The following is a 14601-nucleotide window of genomic DNA, read 5'->3' as shown; positions in this document are numbered from 1 at the left end:
AAAGCCTTAAAATGGTCATAACTTCTTCAAATTAATCCTATAAAATATAAAAATAATCTTAAATATGTACAAAGATTTAGTTATACAGATGTTTATCATGGCATTTTTTAATGTAATCGCAAAACATTAAAAAGAGCCTAGATGGCTAATGATTGGTTAAATAAATTATGGTATAAACTTACGATTTAATATAAAATAGTATTGTAGAACAACTCTTTGTAAAGAAAAATGAAAAATGTTACTAAACACTATGTATTGAAAGAGCCAAAGTTTGGAGTTGGGCTGGGTGCAGTGGCTCAGGCCTGTATTCCCAGCACTTTGGGAGGCCAAGGCAGGCAGATCACTTGAGCTCAGGAGTTCAAGATCAGCCTGGGCAATATGGTGAAACCCCATCTCTACCAAATATACAAAAAGTTAGCCAGGTATGGTGGCATGTGCCTGTAGTCCCAGCTACTGGAGAGACTGAGGTGGGAGGATCGCTTGAGCCTGGAGGCAGAGGCTGCAGTGAGTCGAGATCCCACCATTGCACTCCAGCCTGGGTGACACAGTAAGACTCTGTTTAAAAAAAAAAAAAAAAATTGGAGCTGGTAGAAATTTGTGTGTCTATACACAAAATAGAGTATATATACAAAAATGGTAACAGTCATTATTACTTTTGGCAGAATTGTTTATTTTATTTTTTTACCTTTTTCTTTGTTTTTTTCCTATAGTTTCAAAATTTTCTCCAGTGAAAATATACATTTGGAAATCATATTAAAATGTTATTAGGGAAAAAGTGCTTCTCACACCTTAATGCGCATATAAATCAGCCGGAAATCTTTTTAAAATGCTGATTCTGACTAAGTAGGTCTATAGGTGGGACCTGGGATTCTTCCTCCTAACAAGCTACCAGGAGATGCTAATAAATGCTGGACAGGGACCACACTTTGAGTAGCGAGCTCTCTTCTAACTCTGTCATGTGGCTATTTTTGCAAAGCACAGGCAAGTAAAAGCTTCTCGTTATGTTAGTACAGTTGATATAGTACTTGCATTGCTATATGGCCCATGGAATCATTTCCCGATTTCAACATCATTTAATATTCCAACTACTTTAGTTTTACTATAAAGTCTGCTTGTTATTTAAATTTTTATTAAAAATCATGATAAAAATACACAGGTAACACTGAAAATTGGTATTTACTAGAGCCAGGTCAGCACTTCACTGCTTTTGGTTAATGGCCACAGGCTTTTAAAATAAATTGCAAAGATCACAATAGAACAAATTAGTAAGAAGCTCATTTGTGTAATACTGCAGTGATGTTTAATGTTAATTTAACAAATAACTCAAGATTTATTGAAAATTATGCTAGTAATACTGAAATAAACTGACAAGTTATTTGCCTTCAAGGAGTTAAAAATCAAATATAAGAGATAGATACATAAGGATTAATAGGAATACATTTTAAATACTATAAATAAACTACAAAAAAGTTAAGTATAAGATGATATAAGAACATAAGGAAGAGTATAGACTCTAATGAGGATGAAGGAGAGATGAATAGGATGCATTGGTGGTTTTGTTACAGAGATGATACCTGAGAGGACGCCTAAAGTATGGGCAAATCTCATCACTGGTAGACGTGAAGAAAGAGAATTCCAGACAGAAGCAGCATCTTGAACAAGCACAGTTGCAAAAGGAATCCATTATCTGACTATTCATTGCCATGTTGACTGTCATGTTAAAAGCGTTAGTTCTAAGTAAATGCCCAGCAAAAACGGAAGATGTACAGTAGTATACACATTTCCCTGTAGTAAAGTAAGTTAACTTATCCTGTATCATGCTAGTTAAAATCTTTAGGCTCTTTTAACAAATGTTGCATTAATATTATTTTCCGCTTTAAAAAACTGCATTGGCTGCCCACTAATATCGTGTAGTACAACATTCTGGATGTCTAATAGAAAACTTTTAAAGATTAAATCCAGAAACTAATTTTCTAGACTATATCTTACTAAACCTTTTAAGTAAGTTCTAAATGTTCATATTTTCACATATTTGTGTGTTATTTTCTTAAAATAACCTTCTTCTCTAGGTCTCAAAATTCTATTAATTCTTTAATATTTTTGAAGGCCCCCATTTTCTCTTTAGTAACTTTTTTCTTACACTTAGCTTCCACAGTAAGCTTAGACATTTTAAAGCAACTATTTCATTATGCCTTGAATATTATATTATGTTTGCTTTTCCTACTCTTCTTTATGAGGGTAAGAACTAGATCTTATTCTTCCTAGAATCTTGCTTACTTACTATGATATAGTAAATACTCATAAGAGTTTTACCAAATGAGTAGAAATTGACTATTATCAAGAAGCTTATGGAATAGTTTCAAGTGGAAAAAGCTGATAAAAAGACAAGGTGGAAAGTCTTTTAGCTGAGAAGTTAAAATGATACAGATTCAATGGGCTAACAAATAGGAGGTAAACTGAGAGATTGTATAAAATTTGCAAAGGTAAAACTGACTAAAGTGGTCTACTGTAATCACTTTATAATTTTGCTTGAGGACATCCATAATCAAAATTGCTCATGTGTTTAATATCATATTTAAATCTAAGATTTACTCATATGGATTTGTATTTACAAGAGAAATAGCCTGTCAATTCACATAGGAAAAGAGAAAGAAAAAGTATTTGATGGTAATGACCTATTTGCTTCTTATAATACTGCAGTTAGACCTTCATTAAGCCAGCATTGTATAACTCTACACATTTATGATCAAGGGAAGATTAAAAAGCTAACCATAATAAATTTGTTAGAAAGACAACTTAATGCATGTCAATGCTTTCATTCATTCTGAGTTGGAACAAAAAGCAGAATTCTTCCATGCTTTTCTTTGAACTTCATGTATTTATATGTGCATGCAATTAGCTCTTATATATTTATTTAATCAAACAGGAATTTCTGTTACTTAGTTTAATAGCAAAAGCTGAAACACCTGGAGACCACTATGTGACTTTTGTTCTGTGTTTCTTCCTATATATAATGTCACTGGACAAGAAAGAAACTTGGATTAAAGCTTGTTGCATTTCATGTCTCCTAAACTGGTAACTGATCTTTATACAATGGTTTATGAATTTTTTTGTAAATTGATGTAGTTTCTATGCTTAGTTTACTTCATTATAAAAACACTTTAGGAACAAACATATTCAGTGTTTATCATCAGGAGATATTACATTCCCTTGTCAAACAAGTCATGCAAGTAAACTGCTTTAAGTAGCTTTGAAGAATGTGGTTCATATGTAACTTTGTACAGTCAGAACTCCTTCTATAACTCATTCATCAAATAAATAAAAATTGTGTTTTCACCACCAAAATAAACCTTGGAATTCTGAAATGATCGGATTCCTCTATTTCAGCTCTATCAGTGTTTTCTCCTCTACAACACATTTCATAATAGGAAATTATAGCTTTATGCTACCATACTCATCCTTACATATAAAATTATTATCTCTATTATGGTATTTGGGGATATAAAAAGGAAAGTCAAGTAGAGGAATACTTAATTAATGAACATTCAGTTACTCTTTAAACTGAATCATGCATATTACTTGCAGCACTACGTGGTTTCTTACATCATGCATATTATTTGCAGCACTACGTGGTTTGTTCCTAATTTTATTTGTGTACAATGATCCTATTTGTTTTGACTTCACACAAAAAAACAAAAAAACAGAAGTTTATCCAATAGAAATCATGGCTCATGATACTATTTTTCATTACTAGATTTTAAAATATGTTTTAGAAAGCATCACAGGCCCCATACATTTAAAAAGTGGTGAAAGTCTAGTTCAAACATAACTTTTAATTATTAAAAACCCCTAACATTCATTTATTTGAGACACTTTTACTAAACACCCAGTATATGAGGAGCAGGTATTAATGAAACTGAAATTAATTAAATTCTGTCTTCATTCCTCATTTAACTTTAAATTAAAAGATATTTGAAATACATAAAAATAATTTCCAAAAGGATTTAGGAGACTGCAATTTAAAAGAATAGGGAAAGGACAACAATTAACAAGCTTTTGTTACATGGTAAAGTTTAATAATATACCACTATTTCAATATTCAACAGTTCATTAACTTGAAGATATATATTCATATTCCTCATCTATCAACTTGCTATACAGTAAAGACTATAAATAACCCAAAACCTTTTAAGTGGAAAAAAGGCAGAAATATATGTTTCCTCAATCTCCCAAAAATAGTTTGAAGAATATAAAAAAATTTCTGATTCAGTAAAAAATTAATTCAAATAAGCTTCTATAACACTGTCAAGGTGCTGTATAAACCTAGGAGTAAATTCTGTAAGCCATTCTTGATTTTGCTGTTGTTGTTAAACTGAGTTTTCTTCCTTAACTGCTACCAAATACATAAACAGAAAGAGTCAAACCCTAGTGCTATTTGATGATCAAACAAACACACAAAAGAGGGCAAAAGTTTCAAGGGTAATTCTATTGTTCCTCTAATTGGAGTCACAGAAATACCTTGAGGAGGGTCCAAGGTGAGATGTAGAATGGTGGCACTAGTATTGTTTATATGTGCAATTTATCTTTTAGAGTGTATGGCACCAAAAATGGTTCCACAGCACCATTTTAGCAAAGTTGTAAGTCCAAACATTTTAACATGCCTAGAAAGAATGTGATTCATGCATAACCAAGTTTTCCCTGCATTTGAGTCATATGTATAAATAGCATAAAATGTAATTATAAAGTTTTTGATATCCATAAATGTTATAAGAATTTAGATAGAATAATTATGGTTTTATTTTAGAAATTCCTGTTTGTAAAACTGAAATAACTTTCACACATGCATTTAAAAATAAAAACACGGCAAACACAATAGAAATGTAATTATAAATTCAAGAGTCTTGTTGCCCCTTTCAAAGTTTAAAGCTTATAAATACAAGACATTTTAAGAAGTAAACAGATGGTTGTTTCTAAAACTTATTTCATTTTAATGTAAGAACAACAAAAAAAAGTACATTAGAAATGATGTAAGAATTTTACAGAAAACTTTGTCACTGATACTGAACTTAAATAGTCAAAAATAAAACCACATAATGATGAAAGCTGAATGATTCAGCTCAACTTTTAATCAAGTTTTTATGGAACTCTTTCAACTTCTTCTTGCAAAATGTCCTTGTGAAAATCAGAAAACGACAAACAAAAGAGGGTTCTTTACATTTGATTGTAAAACTCCAATTACCATTTTAGTTGCTAGTTATAATGTATTATTTAAAAAACAAAACTTACTTGATCTGTCCCATAAGGCAGTATGTTCAGAGAAATGAAGGCTGTCATTTTCCAGAGCTGTTTTCTGATCATGTGCAGTACCTTTAGAGTGTCTATGAAATAACCGGCTAGCAAAACCTTCCAATTTCTGAAGAGCTGTAGTTGTACCTGTATACTGGTTACAAGGTGGTTCTCTATAAGCTGCCATTCATGTGCACTTTACTTAATGTAACTGCAAATGTTTCCAGAAGGAGCTCACAACTTCTTACACAGAAGCTAAGAGCTATGCATGTGTCAAACTTCCTGTTTGCAGGGTATTCAAACCACTACTGCTGTTCTGTTTCCTGTTAATATAAAACAGCACATTACTGAGCTTTTCTTAGCAACACTTTTCAGCTAGAGATGAGGATTTTAAAAACTTGCAATATCTGCCTAAAGGCTTTATGTTTGGTGTTTTAATATTAATATATAGGCTAATGAGAACATTAAATATAAAGCTTTATAAATATAGTAGGCTGAACATTTTTTAAATAAAAGAAAACTAGTTAAACATGTATGACAAGTCTATGCAAACAATTGAAGGCCAAGCCGTCCTCCAAATACAACATGCTAAAGACAGGTTGTATTTTTTCTAGGAAATCAACTAATATACAGATTTTATGAATCCTTATAAGCAGCTAACTTTTCATTAAAAAAACTAGTATGATACGGGTATGACAAAACTCTTGCAAAACAAATTTATCACACATATAAATAAAACAATCTGAAATAGCACTTTAAAAAAATGGAATGTTTCTAATTCATTGATTTAGGCCTAATACATACAGGAACTACAGACACTTAGTATGTCAGTACTGGTTATCAAACTTATAATCTGATGACATATGTCTATTACCAGGGGTGTATTTTAAAACATTCTAAAATTTGAAAAGAAAGAACAAAATACAAGATTTAAATTATATAAAATCCACCATAGCAAGAAATTTCAATTGAGATAAAAAAGTTTCTTCTAGTTGGCTGAGACAGGTTAATTTTAAAATCTTACCACTGAAGACTACTACTTACCTAAACCCCTGATTTAGTGATCTCACTTAGAAACATCTATTTTTTTTTAACGGAGTTTCATTCTGTCCCCCAGATTGGAGTGCAGTGGTGCGACCTCCGCTCACTGCGACCTCCGCTCCTGGGTTCAAGCAATTCTCACCCCTCAGCCACCCGAGTAGCTGGGATTATAGGTGCGCACCACCATGCCCAGCTAATTTTTGTGTTTTCAGTAGAGATGGGGTTTCTCCATGTTGGCCAGCCTTGGCCTCTCAAAGTGCTGTGATTACAAGCATGAGCCACCTGGCCTGGCCAAAACATCTCTTTTGATTAAAATTAAATAAAATTTGCCTTGTCGATTTTCAGGAAAGAAAGTAACCTGTGGCATTTAACAAAAAATTTGAGTACTTGTTTTTTGACCCTAAAGGATAAGAAATTTCTGTGGTTCTCTTTGGAAGCAGAGGGGAGGGGAGGGAAGGGAAGGAAAGAAAAGAAATAAAAAGATCAAAACAATCTATCTAAAAAATTTTTACTTCAGATTTACTGCCAACTGTTTGACAAACATAAAAAATAGAAACAATAGTGACAAGTAAAATAAATAGGCACAATAATGTAATCAAATTGGACTACATACAAGGCCAATAAGAAAACACTGACTAATGAATTTTGCCATGTAACAGCTCCTTTGTGTATACTTTGTTTTGTGTAATGGAATTTATACCAATCTAAACAAGTATGTAACAGTATCTATAAGATAAACTTCAATTTGTAGCTTTATGTATAAATATTATGTGTGAATAACAGTTAACAAAACACTGACCAATGAATTTTGCCATGTAATAGCTCATTTGTGTATACTTAGTTTAGTGTAATAAAATTTATATCAATCTAAACAAATATGCAATAGCATCTCTATGACAAACTTCTTAAATTTGTAGCTTTATGTATAAATATTATGTATGCATAACAATAATTTGTTTCTTAACATCTGGTAGTGCCTTACACAAAACAGACACTGATTAAATGTCTGTAGTCTTCAATAAATATCTACAGAGCATGGACTGATTCTGTAAGGGAAGAAGTGGATAAAATTACTGAATTCCCTTGATTTGCTCTACTGAAGGAAATTCTAATCATCTTCAAGGCTCAGTTCAAATGTCACCTCTTCAGTGAAGTCTGCCACATACTTCCTAGGAAAATAAACTTTGCTGCTTTGTTTTCACTGATCTCATAACATTATGTTAAAAGGTACTGTTTATGAATTTATACGACTCTAAATTGTGAGTTACTTAAATTCATAAATGCATGTATTACATACTCAATAAATATATGTTAAAAGAAAAAAGTATTCACTCATTTTTAACAATTTAAAGGTCTAAGTAGAATCACTGAATACTTGAAAATGTTTGAATTTTATTTTATGATGGAACCATATTTATAGATAATCCAACAAGCACCAAGTTGCTCATATATAGAGACAACAGTAGTAGAACTGTTATCATTGAACTTCTCCTTTTTTCTCTACACTGTTACTAAATTTTATTCATTCTTTGAATTACATTTTTACTCAGTGCCAATGTAGACTTCTTAAAATAACTTGTTTTCCCTGCTTCCAATCACCCTCTTTAATCATTCACCTCTCTGACATATTAACCTCCCCCAAAAATTACATTCATGGTATTCCATTGCCAAATACACAAACTAATCCTAACATTTCAGCTCAACCATATTCATTTTTAACACATATCTAGCCAGATTTTTTATTTATATTCAATGTTGCTCAAGTACAGAAATTGCAGATTCCTAACTAGAACACTAAGATCACTTTATTTAAAACAATGCATAAGTTTTAAAACAAAATTACTAAAGCAAAAAGAGTAAACTTCACTAGATGAGTATCTTGAAAACACTATATTTTAAATCTGCACTGTTTTAAAAATAAAATTGTTTCAATTTGTTATGAAGTCCTTCCAGAAAATAGAATATTTAATGTTTAAAGCAGTGTTTCTATATACGGTAATGTGACCAGGAAGCTACTGCTATGGAAGTGCTTCGGATATTTGATTTTTGACTTAAAAAAAAAAAAAAAAAAAGAAGAACTCTACTGGCATCTACTGCTAGAAAGAAACAACTGCAGTTTTAACTAAAACTATGAATTCCTTCATAACTGAAATTAATTTTAAGAAGTATATTGCTTGTTATTTTTCCTGGTGGTGTTTCCACAACTTTAACTTGCACTAAATATCTCACCATGCACACAGAATTTACCAGAATAGCTTATCTTGCAGTTAAATAAGATTTTAAAACTAGAGAGTAATCAACTTCATGAGGTTGATTTTATTCCTCATTCATTCTGCATTAATTTTTAAAATTATAGAAAATTTCAGAGTTGAACCGGCTTCAACTGCCATAAAATGCCACAAAATACTGGTTTCTTCTATTTAATAATAGTGATGACACATTTACCAAGCACTTCACAACATATAAAGTGATTTGCTCTGTAAAACCATTGTGAAATTATTGTAAGGCACATGAGATCCTTACAAATAAAGTAAGCAGCACAGGTATTATTATCCTTATTTTAAGATACAAAAAATAAACTTATAAACGTTAAGTGACTTGCCCAAAGTCACCTAGGTCTTCAGACTCCTAGATCAGGGTTCCTTGTACTGCAAGACACTGATTACCACAAGAAGTAAACACTTTTTTAAAATGCAGTTATTTTCCAAATAAGGTTGAAGAAGTGGGGCTGAAAGAATAGTGGTGGGTAAGATTGGTTCTTGGATATATTGCCCCAGGTCTGAACATCTGCTAAGAGAAGGTTTTCATTAAGATGGTCACCTATAGTCATTCAATTTCATTGTCCATGTTTCTTACAATCATCTTGGAGCCAAGCAGAACTATGTACTTTAGAGTTTAAAGGTTAAATAAAAGAAAAACATGAAAACATATTTAGTATGTAAATGATGTATTTGCTCCATGTAGAGGACAAGTGACATGACTATAACTCCTGCTATTCAAATAAAGGTTTCAGGGTAATAGTGTTGCTTTTTCCAGAATGTTATATATAAGTGAATTTATAGACTATGTAACCTTTTCAGATTGGCTTCTTTCATTTAGTATAGAAGTTTATAGAAATTATGGCAATTGTGATTTATCTATGTTGTGTATCTTAATAGTTCACTCATTTATATGGCTGAATTCTACTGTATGGAATTACCACAATTTATATATCCATTTACTCTTGAATTGCATTTGCACCTTTGTCAAAAATCAATTGACCATATTTGTGTGGGTCTATTGCTGGACTCTCTATTCTCTTTCACTGGTCTATATATGTGTCAATTCTTTCACCAATACTACACCGTCTTGATTACCATAGCTTTCTAGTAAGTCCGAAATCTGATAGTGTAAATCTTCTATTTTTTTTTCTTTTTGTCTTGAGACTGAGTCTCACTCTGTCGCCCAGGCTGGAGTGCAGTGGTGTGATCTCGGCTCACTGCAACCTCCGCCTCCTGGGTTCACACCATTCTCCTGCCTCAGCCTCCTGAGCAGCTGGGACTACTACGGCGCCTGCCACTACGCCCAACTAATTTTTTGTATTTTTAGTAGAGACAAGGTTTCACCGTGTTAGCCAGGATGGTCTCGATCTCCTGACCTCATGATCCGCCCGCCTCGGCCTCCCAAAGTGTTGGGATTACAGGCGTGAGCCACAGTGCCAGGCCCTTTTTCCTTTTTTTCTAAGTTGTTTTGGCTATTACTGTTTCTTCACCTTTCCATATAAATTTTAAAATCAATTTACCTATGTCTACAAATATAATCTTGCTGGGAATTTATGTGGATTCTGTTTATTGGAAGAAATGACATCTTAACTATATTGAGTTTTTCAATCCATAATCATAGCATGTCTCTTCATTTACTTGGGTCTTCTGATTTCTTTAATCAGTGTTTTATAGTTTTCAACATACAGATCTTGCACATAATTTTGTTAGATTTATACCTAAGTATTTTAAAAATTGGAGCTACTGTAAACAGTTCTTTAAAAATGTTTTGAGGTAAACAAAGCACCAGGAAGCTCAAATGGGGTGGAGCCCACTGCAGCTCAAAGAGGCCTGCCTACCTCTGTAGACTCCACCTCTGGGGGCAGGGCATAGCCAAACAAAAGGCAGCTGAAACCTCTGCAGATTTAAATGTCCCTGTCTGACAGCTTTAGACAGATCAACGGGACAGAAAGTTAACAAGGATATCCAGGAATTGAACTCATCTCTGCACCAAGCAGACCTAATAGACATCTACAGAACTCTCCACCCCAACTCAACAGAATATACATTCTTCTCAGCACCACATCGCACTTATTCCAAAACTGACAACATAACTGGAAGTAAAACACTCTTCAGCAAATGTACAAGAACAGAAATTATAACAAACTGTCTCTCAGACCACAGGGCAATCAAACTAGAACTCAGGACTAAGAAACTCAAATCAAAACTGCTCAACTACATGGAAACAGAACAACCGGCTCCTGAATGACTACTGGGTACCTAATGAAATGAAGGCAGAAGTAAAGATGTTATTTGAAACCAATGAGAACAAAGATACAACATACCAGAATCTCTGGGACACATTTAAAGCAATGTGTAGAGGGAAATTTATAGCACTAAATGCCCACAAGAAAAAGCAGGAAAGATCTAAAATTGACACCCTAACATCACAATTAAAAGAACTAGAGAAGCAAAAGCAAACACATTCAAAAGCTAGCAGAAGGCAAGAAATAACTAAGATCAGAGGAGAACTGAAGAAGATACAGACATAAAAAACCCTTCAAAAAAATCAGTGAATCCAGGAGCTGATTTTTTGAAAAGATCAACAAAATTGACAGACCACTAGCAAGACTAATAAAGAAGAAAAGAGAGAAGAATCAAATAGATGCAATAAAAAATGATAAAGGGGATATCACCGCCGACCCCATGGAAATACAAACTACCACTAGAGAATACTATAAACACCTCTATGCAAATAAACTAGAAAACCTAGAAGAAATGGATAATTTTCTGGACACTTACACTCTCTCAAGACTAAACCAGGAAGAAGTTGAATCCCTGAATAGACCAATAACAGGCTCTGAAATTGAGGCAATAATTAATAGCCTACCAACCAAAAAAGAATTCACAGCGAAATTCTACCTGAGGTACAAGGAGGAGCTGGTATCATTCCTTCTGAAACTATTCCAATCAATAGAAAAAGAGGGAATCCTCTCTAACTCATTTTATGAGGCCAACATCACCCTGATACCAAAGCCTGGCAGAGACATAACAAAAAAGGAGAATTTTAGCCCAATATCCCTGATGAATATCGATGCAAAAATCCTCAATAAAATACTGGCAAACCAAATCCAGTAGCACATCAAAAAGCTTATCCACCATGAACAAGTGGGCTTCATCCCTGGGATGCAAGGCTGGTTCAACACACGCAGATCAATAAACGTAATCCAGCACATAAACAACCAAAGACAAAAACCACACGATTATCTCAATAGATGCAGAAAAGGCCTTTGACAAAATTCAACAGCCCTTCATGCTAAAAACTCTCAATTAAATTCGGTATTGATGGGATGTATCTCAAAATAATAAGAGCTATTTATGACAAACCCACAGTCAATATCATACTGAATGGGCAAAAACTGGAAGCATTCCCTTTGAAAACTGGCACAAGACAGGGACGCCCTCTATCACCACTCGTATTCAACACAGTGTTGGAAGTTCTGGCCAGGGCAATCAAGTGGGAGAAAGAAATAAAGGGTATTCAATTAGGAAAAGAGTAAGTCAAATTGTCCCTGTTTGCAGATGACATGATTGTATATTTAGAAAACCCCATCGTCTCAGCCCAGAATCTCCTTAAGCTGATAAGCAACTTCAGCAAAGTCTTGGGATACAAAATCAGTGTGCAAAAATCACAAGCATTCTCATACACCAATAACAGACAAAGAGAGAGCCAAATCATGAGTGAACTCCCATTCACAATTGCTTCAAAGAGAATAAAATACCTAGGAATCCTACTTACAAGGGATGTGAAGGATGTCTTCAAGGAGAACTACAAACCAGTGCTAAACAAAATAAGAGGACACAAACAAATGGAAAAACATTCCATGCTCATAGATTGGAAGAATCAATATCACGAAAATGGCCATACTGCCCAAGGTAATTTATAGATTCAATGCCATCCCCATTAAGCTACCAATGCCTTTCTTCACAGAATTGGAAAAAAACTACTTTAAAGTTCATATGGAACCAAAAAAGAGCCTGCATTGTGAAGACAATCCTAAGCCAAAAGAACAAAGCTGGAGGCATCACACTACCAGACTTCAAACTATACTACAAGAGTACAGTAATCAAAACAGCATGGTACTGGTACCAAAACAGAGATATAGACCAATGGAACAGAACAGAGTCTTCAGAAATAATACCACACATCTACAACCATCTGATCTTTGACAAATCTGACAAAAATGAGAAATGGGGAAAGGATTCTCTATTTTAATATGGTGATGGGAAAACTGGCTAGCCATATGTAGAAAGCTGTAACTGGATCCCTTCCTTACACCTTATACAAAAATTAACTTAAGATGGATTAAACACTTAAATGTTAGACATAAAATCATAAAATCCCTAGAAGAAAACCTAGACAATATCATTCAGGACATAGGCATGGGCAAGGACTTCATGTTTAAAACACCAAAAGCAATGGAAACAAAAGCCAAAATTGACAAATGGGATCTAATTAAACTAAAGAGCTTCTGCACAGCAAAAGAAACTACCATCAGAGTGAATAGGCAACCTACAGAATGGGAGAAAATTTTTGCAATCTACTCATCTGACAAAGGGCTAATATCCAGAATCTACAAAGAACTCAAACATATTTACAAGAAAAAAACAAACAACCCCATCAAAAAGTGGGCAAAGGATATGAACAGGCACTTCTCAAAAGAAGACATTTATGCAGCCAATAGACACATGAAAAAATGCTCATCATCACTGGTCATCAGAGAAATGCCAATCAAAACCACAATGAGATACCATCTCACACCAGTTAGAATGGCAATCATTAAAAAGCCAGGAAACAACAGGTGCTGGAGAGGATGTGGAGAAATAGGAACACTTTTACACTGTTGGTGGGACTGTAAACTAGTTTGACCATTGTGGAAGACAGTGTGGCGATTCCTCAAGGATCTAGAACTAGAAATACCATTTGACCCAGCCATCCCATTACTGGGTATATACCCAAAGGATTATAAATCATGCTGCTATAAAGACACATGCACACGTATGTTTATTGCAGCACTATTCACAATAGCAAAGACTTGGAACCAACCCAAATGTCCATCAGTGATAGACTGGATTAAGAAAATGTGGCACATATACACCATGGAATACTATGCAGCCATAAAAAAGGCTGAGTTCATGTCCTTTGTAGGGACATGGATGAAGCTGGAAACCATCATTCTGAGCAAACTATCGCAAGGACAGAAAACAAAACACCTCATGTTCTCACTCATGGATTACACAGAGGACTACATTCAAACAGGTCCTGGACAGCTATATGCCTACTCAACCCGGCTGTTCACCATTGATTGCATCAGCATCCCATACACATGGAACCACACCGTTTTCTATGATCAGGCACGGGGAAAAATGCCTTTCTTGGTTGAAACACTTCATGCATCCTCTGTGGAATCTGACTATAACCAGTTAGAAGAGACACTGGGTTTTAAAATTCATGCTTCAATATCCAAAGGAGATCGCAGTAATCAGTGCCCCTCTGGGTTTACCTTAGACTCAGTTGGACCTTTTTGTGCTGATGAGGATGAATGTGCAGCAGGGAATCCCTGCTCCCATACTTGCCTCAATGCCATGGGGACCTACTACTGCCCCTGCCCTAAAGGCCCCACCATGGCTGTAGATGGAAGAACTTGTCAAGATACTGATGAGTGTGCTTTGGGTAGGCACACCTGCCACGCTGGTCAGGACTGTGACAATATGATTGGATCCTATCGCTGCGTGTCCCATTGTGGAACTGGCTTTTGAAGAACCTCTGATGGGCTGAGTTGTCAAGATACTAATGAATGTCAAGAATCCAGCCCCTGTCACCAGCTCTGTTTCAATGCCATAGGAAGTTTCCACTGTGGATGTGAACCTGGGTATCAGCTCAAAGGCAGAAAATGCATAGACATGAACGAGTGCAGACAGAATGTATGCAGACCAGATCAACACTGTAAGAACACCCATGGTGGCTTTAAGT

The 14601-nt window shown here is 34.4% G+C and overlaps 2 protein-coding genes across 3 annotated transcripts in view; one reads left to right on the top strand and one right to left on the bottom strand.

The window, feature by feature from the left end:
• Positions 1–14601, bottom strand: part of PRKACB (protein kinase cAMP-activated catalytic subunit beta) — a 165620-nt gene that overhangs the window by 82799 nt on the left and 68220 nt on the right. Inside the window, exon 1 of one of the 2 annotated variants that reach the window (XM_050805883.1) lies at positions 5287–5719. The exons of the other annotated variant lie outside the window; for it this stretch is intronic. Within the exon in view, the coding sequence (XP_050661840.1) occupies positions 5287–5473 (187 nt within the window). The 5' untranslated portion in view covers positions 5474–5719. Of the gene's footprint in view, positions 1–5286; positions 5720–14601 lie in introns of those variants that run through there. 2 annotated transcript variants of the gene reach the window in all.
• On the top strand, positions 13857–14579 carry LOC126951280 (hemicentin-1-like). The gene has a single exon (XM_050785312.1). It carries the CDS (start codon positions 13857–13859, stop codon positions 14385–14387), a length of 531 nt encoding a protein of 176 aa, XP_050641269.1. The 3' UTR covers positions 14388–14579.

This window comes from Macaca thibetana, chromosome 1 (assembly GCF_024542745.1).
Source record: "Macaca thibetana thibetana isolate TM-01 chromosome 1, ASM2454274v1, whole genome shotgun sequence".
Lineage (NCBI taxonomy): Eukaryota > Metazoa > Chordata > Mammalia > Primates > Cercopithecidae > Macaca > Macaca thibetana.
This window is presented reverse-complemented; position numbering and strand designations above follow the sequence as displayed.

Excerpts from the sequence above, each read along its gene's own strand:
- LOC126951280 (XM_050785312.1), top strand. The coding sequence starts at position 13,857 with ATGGATTACACAGAGGACTACATTCAAACAGGTCCTGGACAGCTATAT.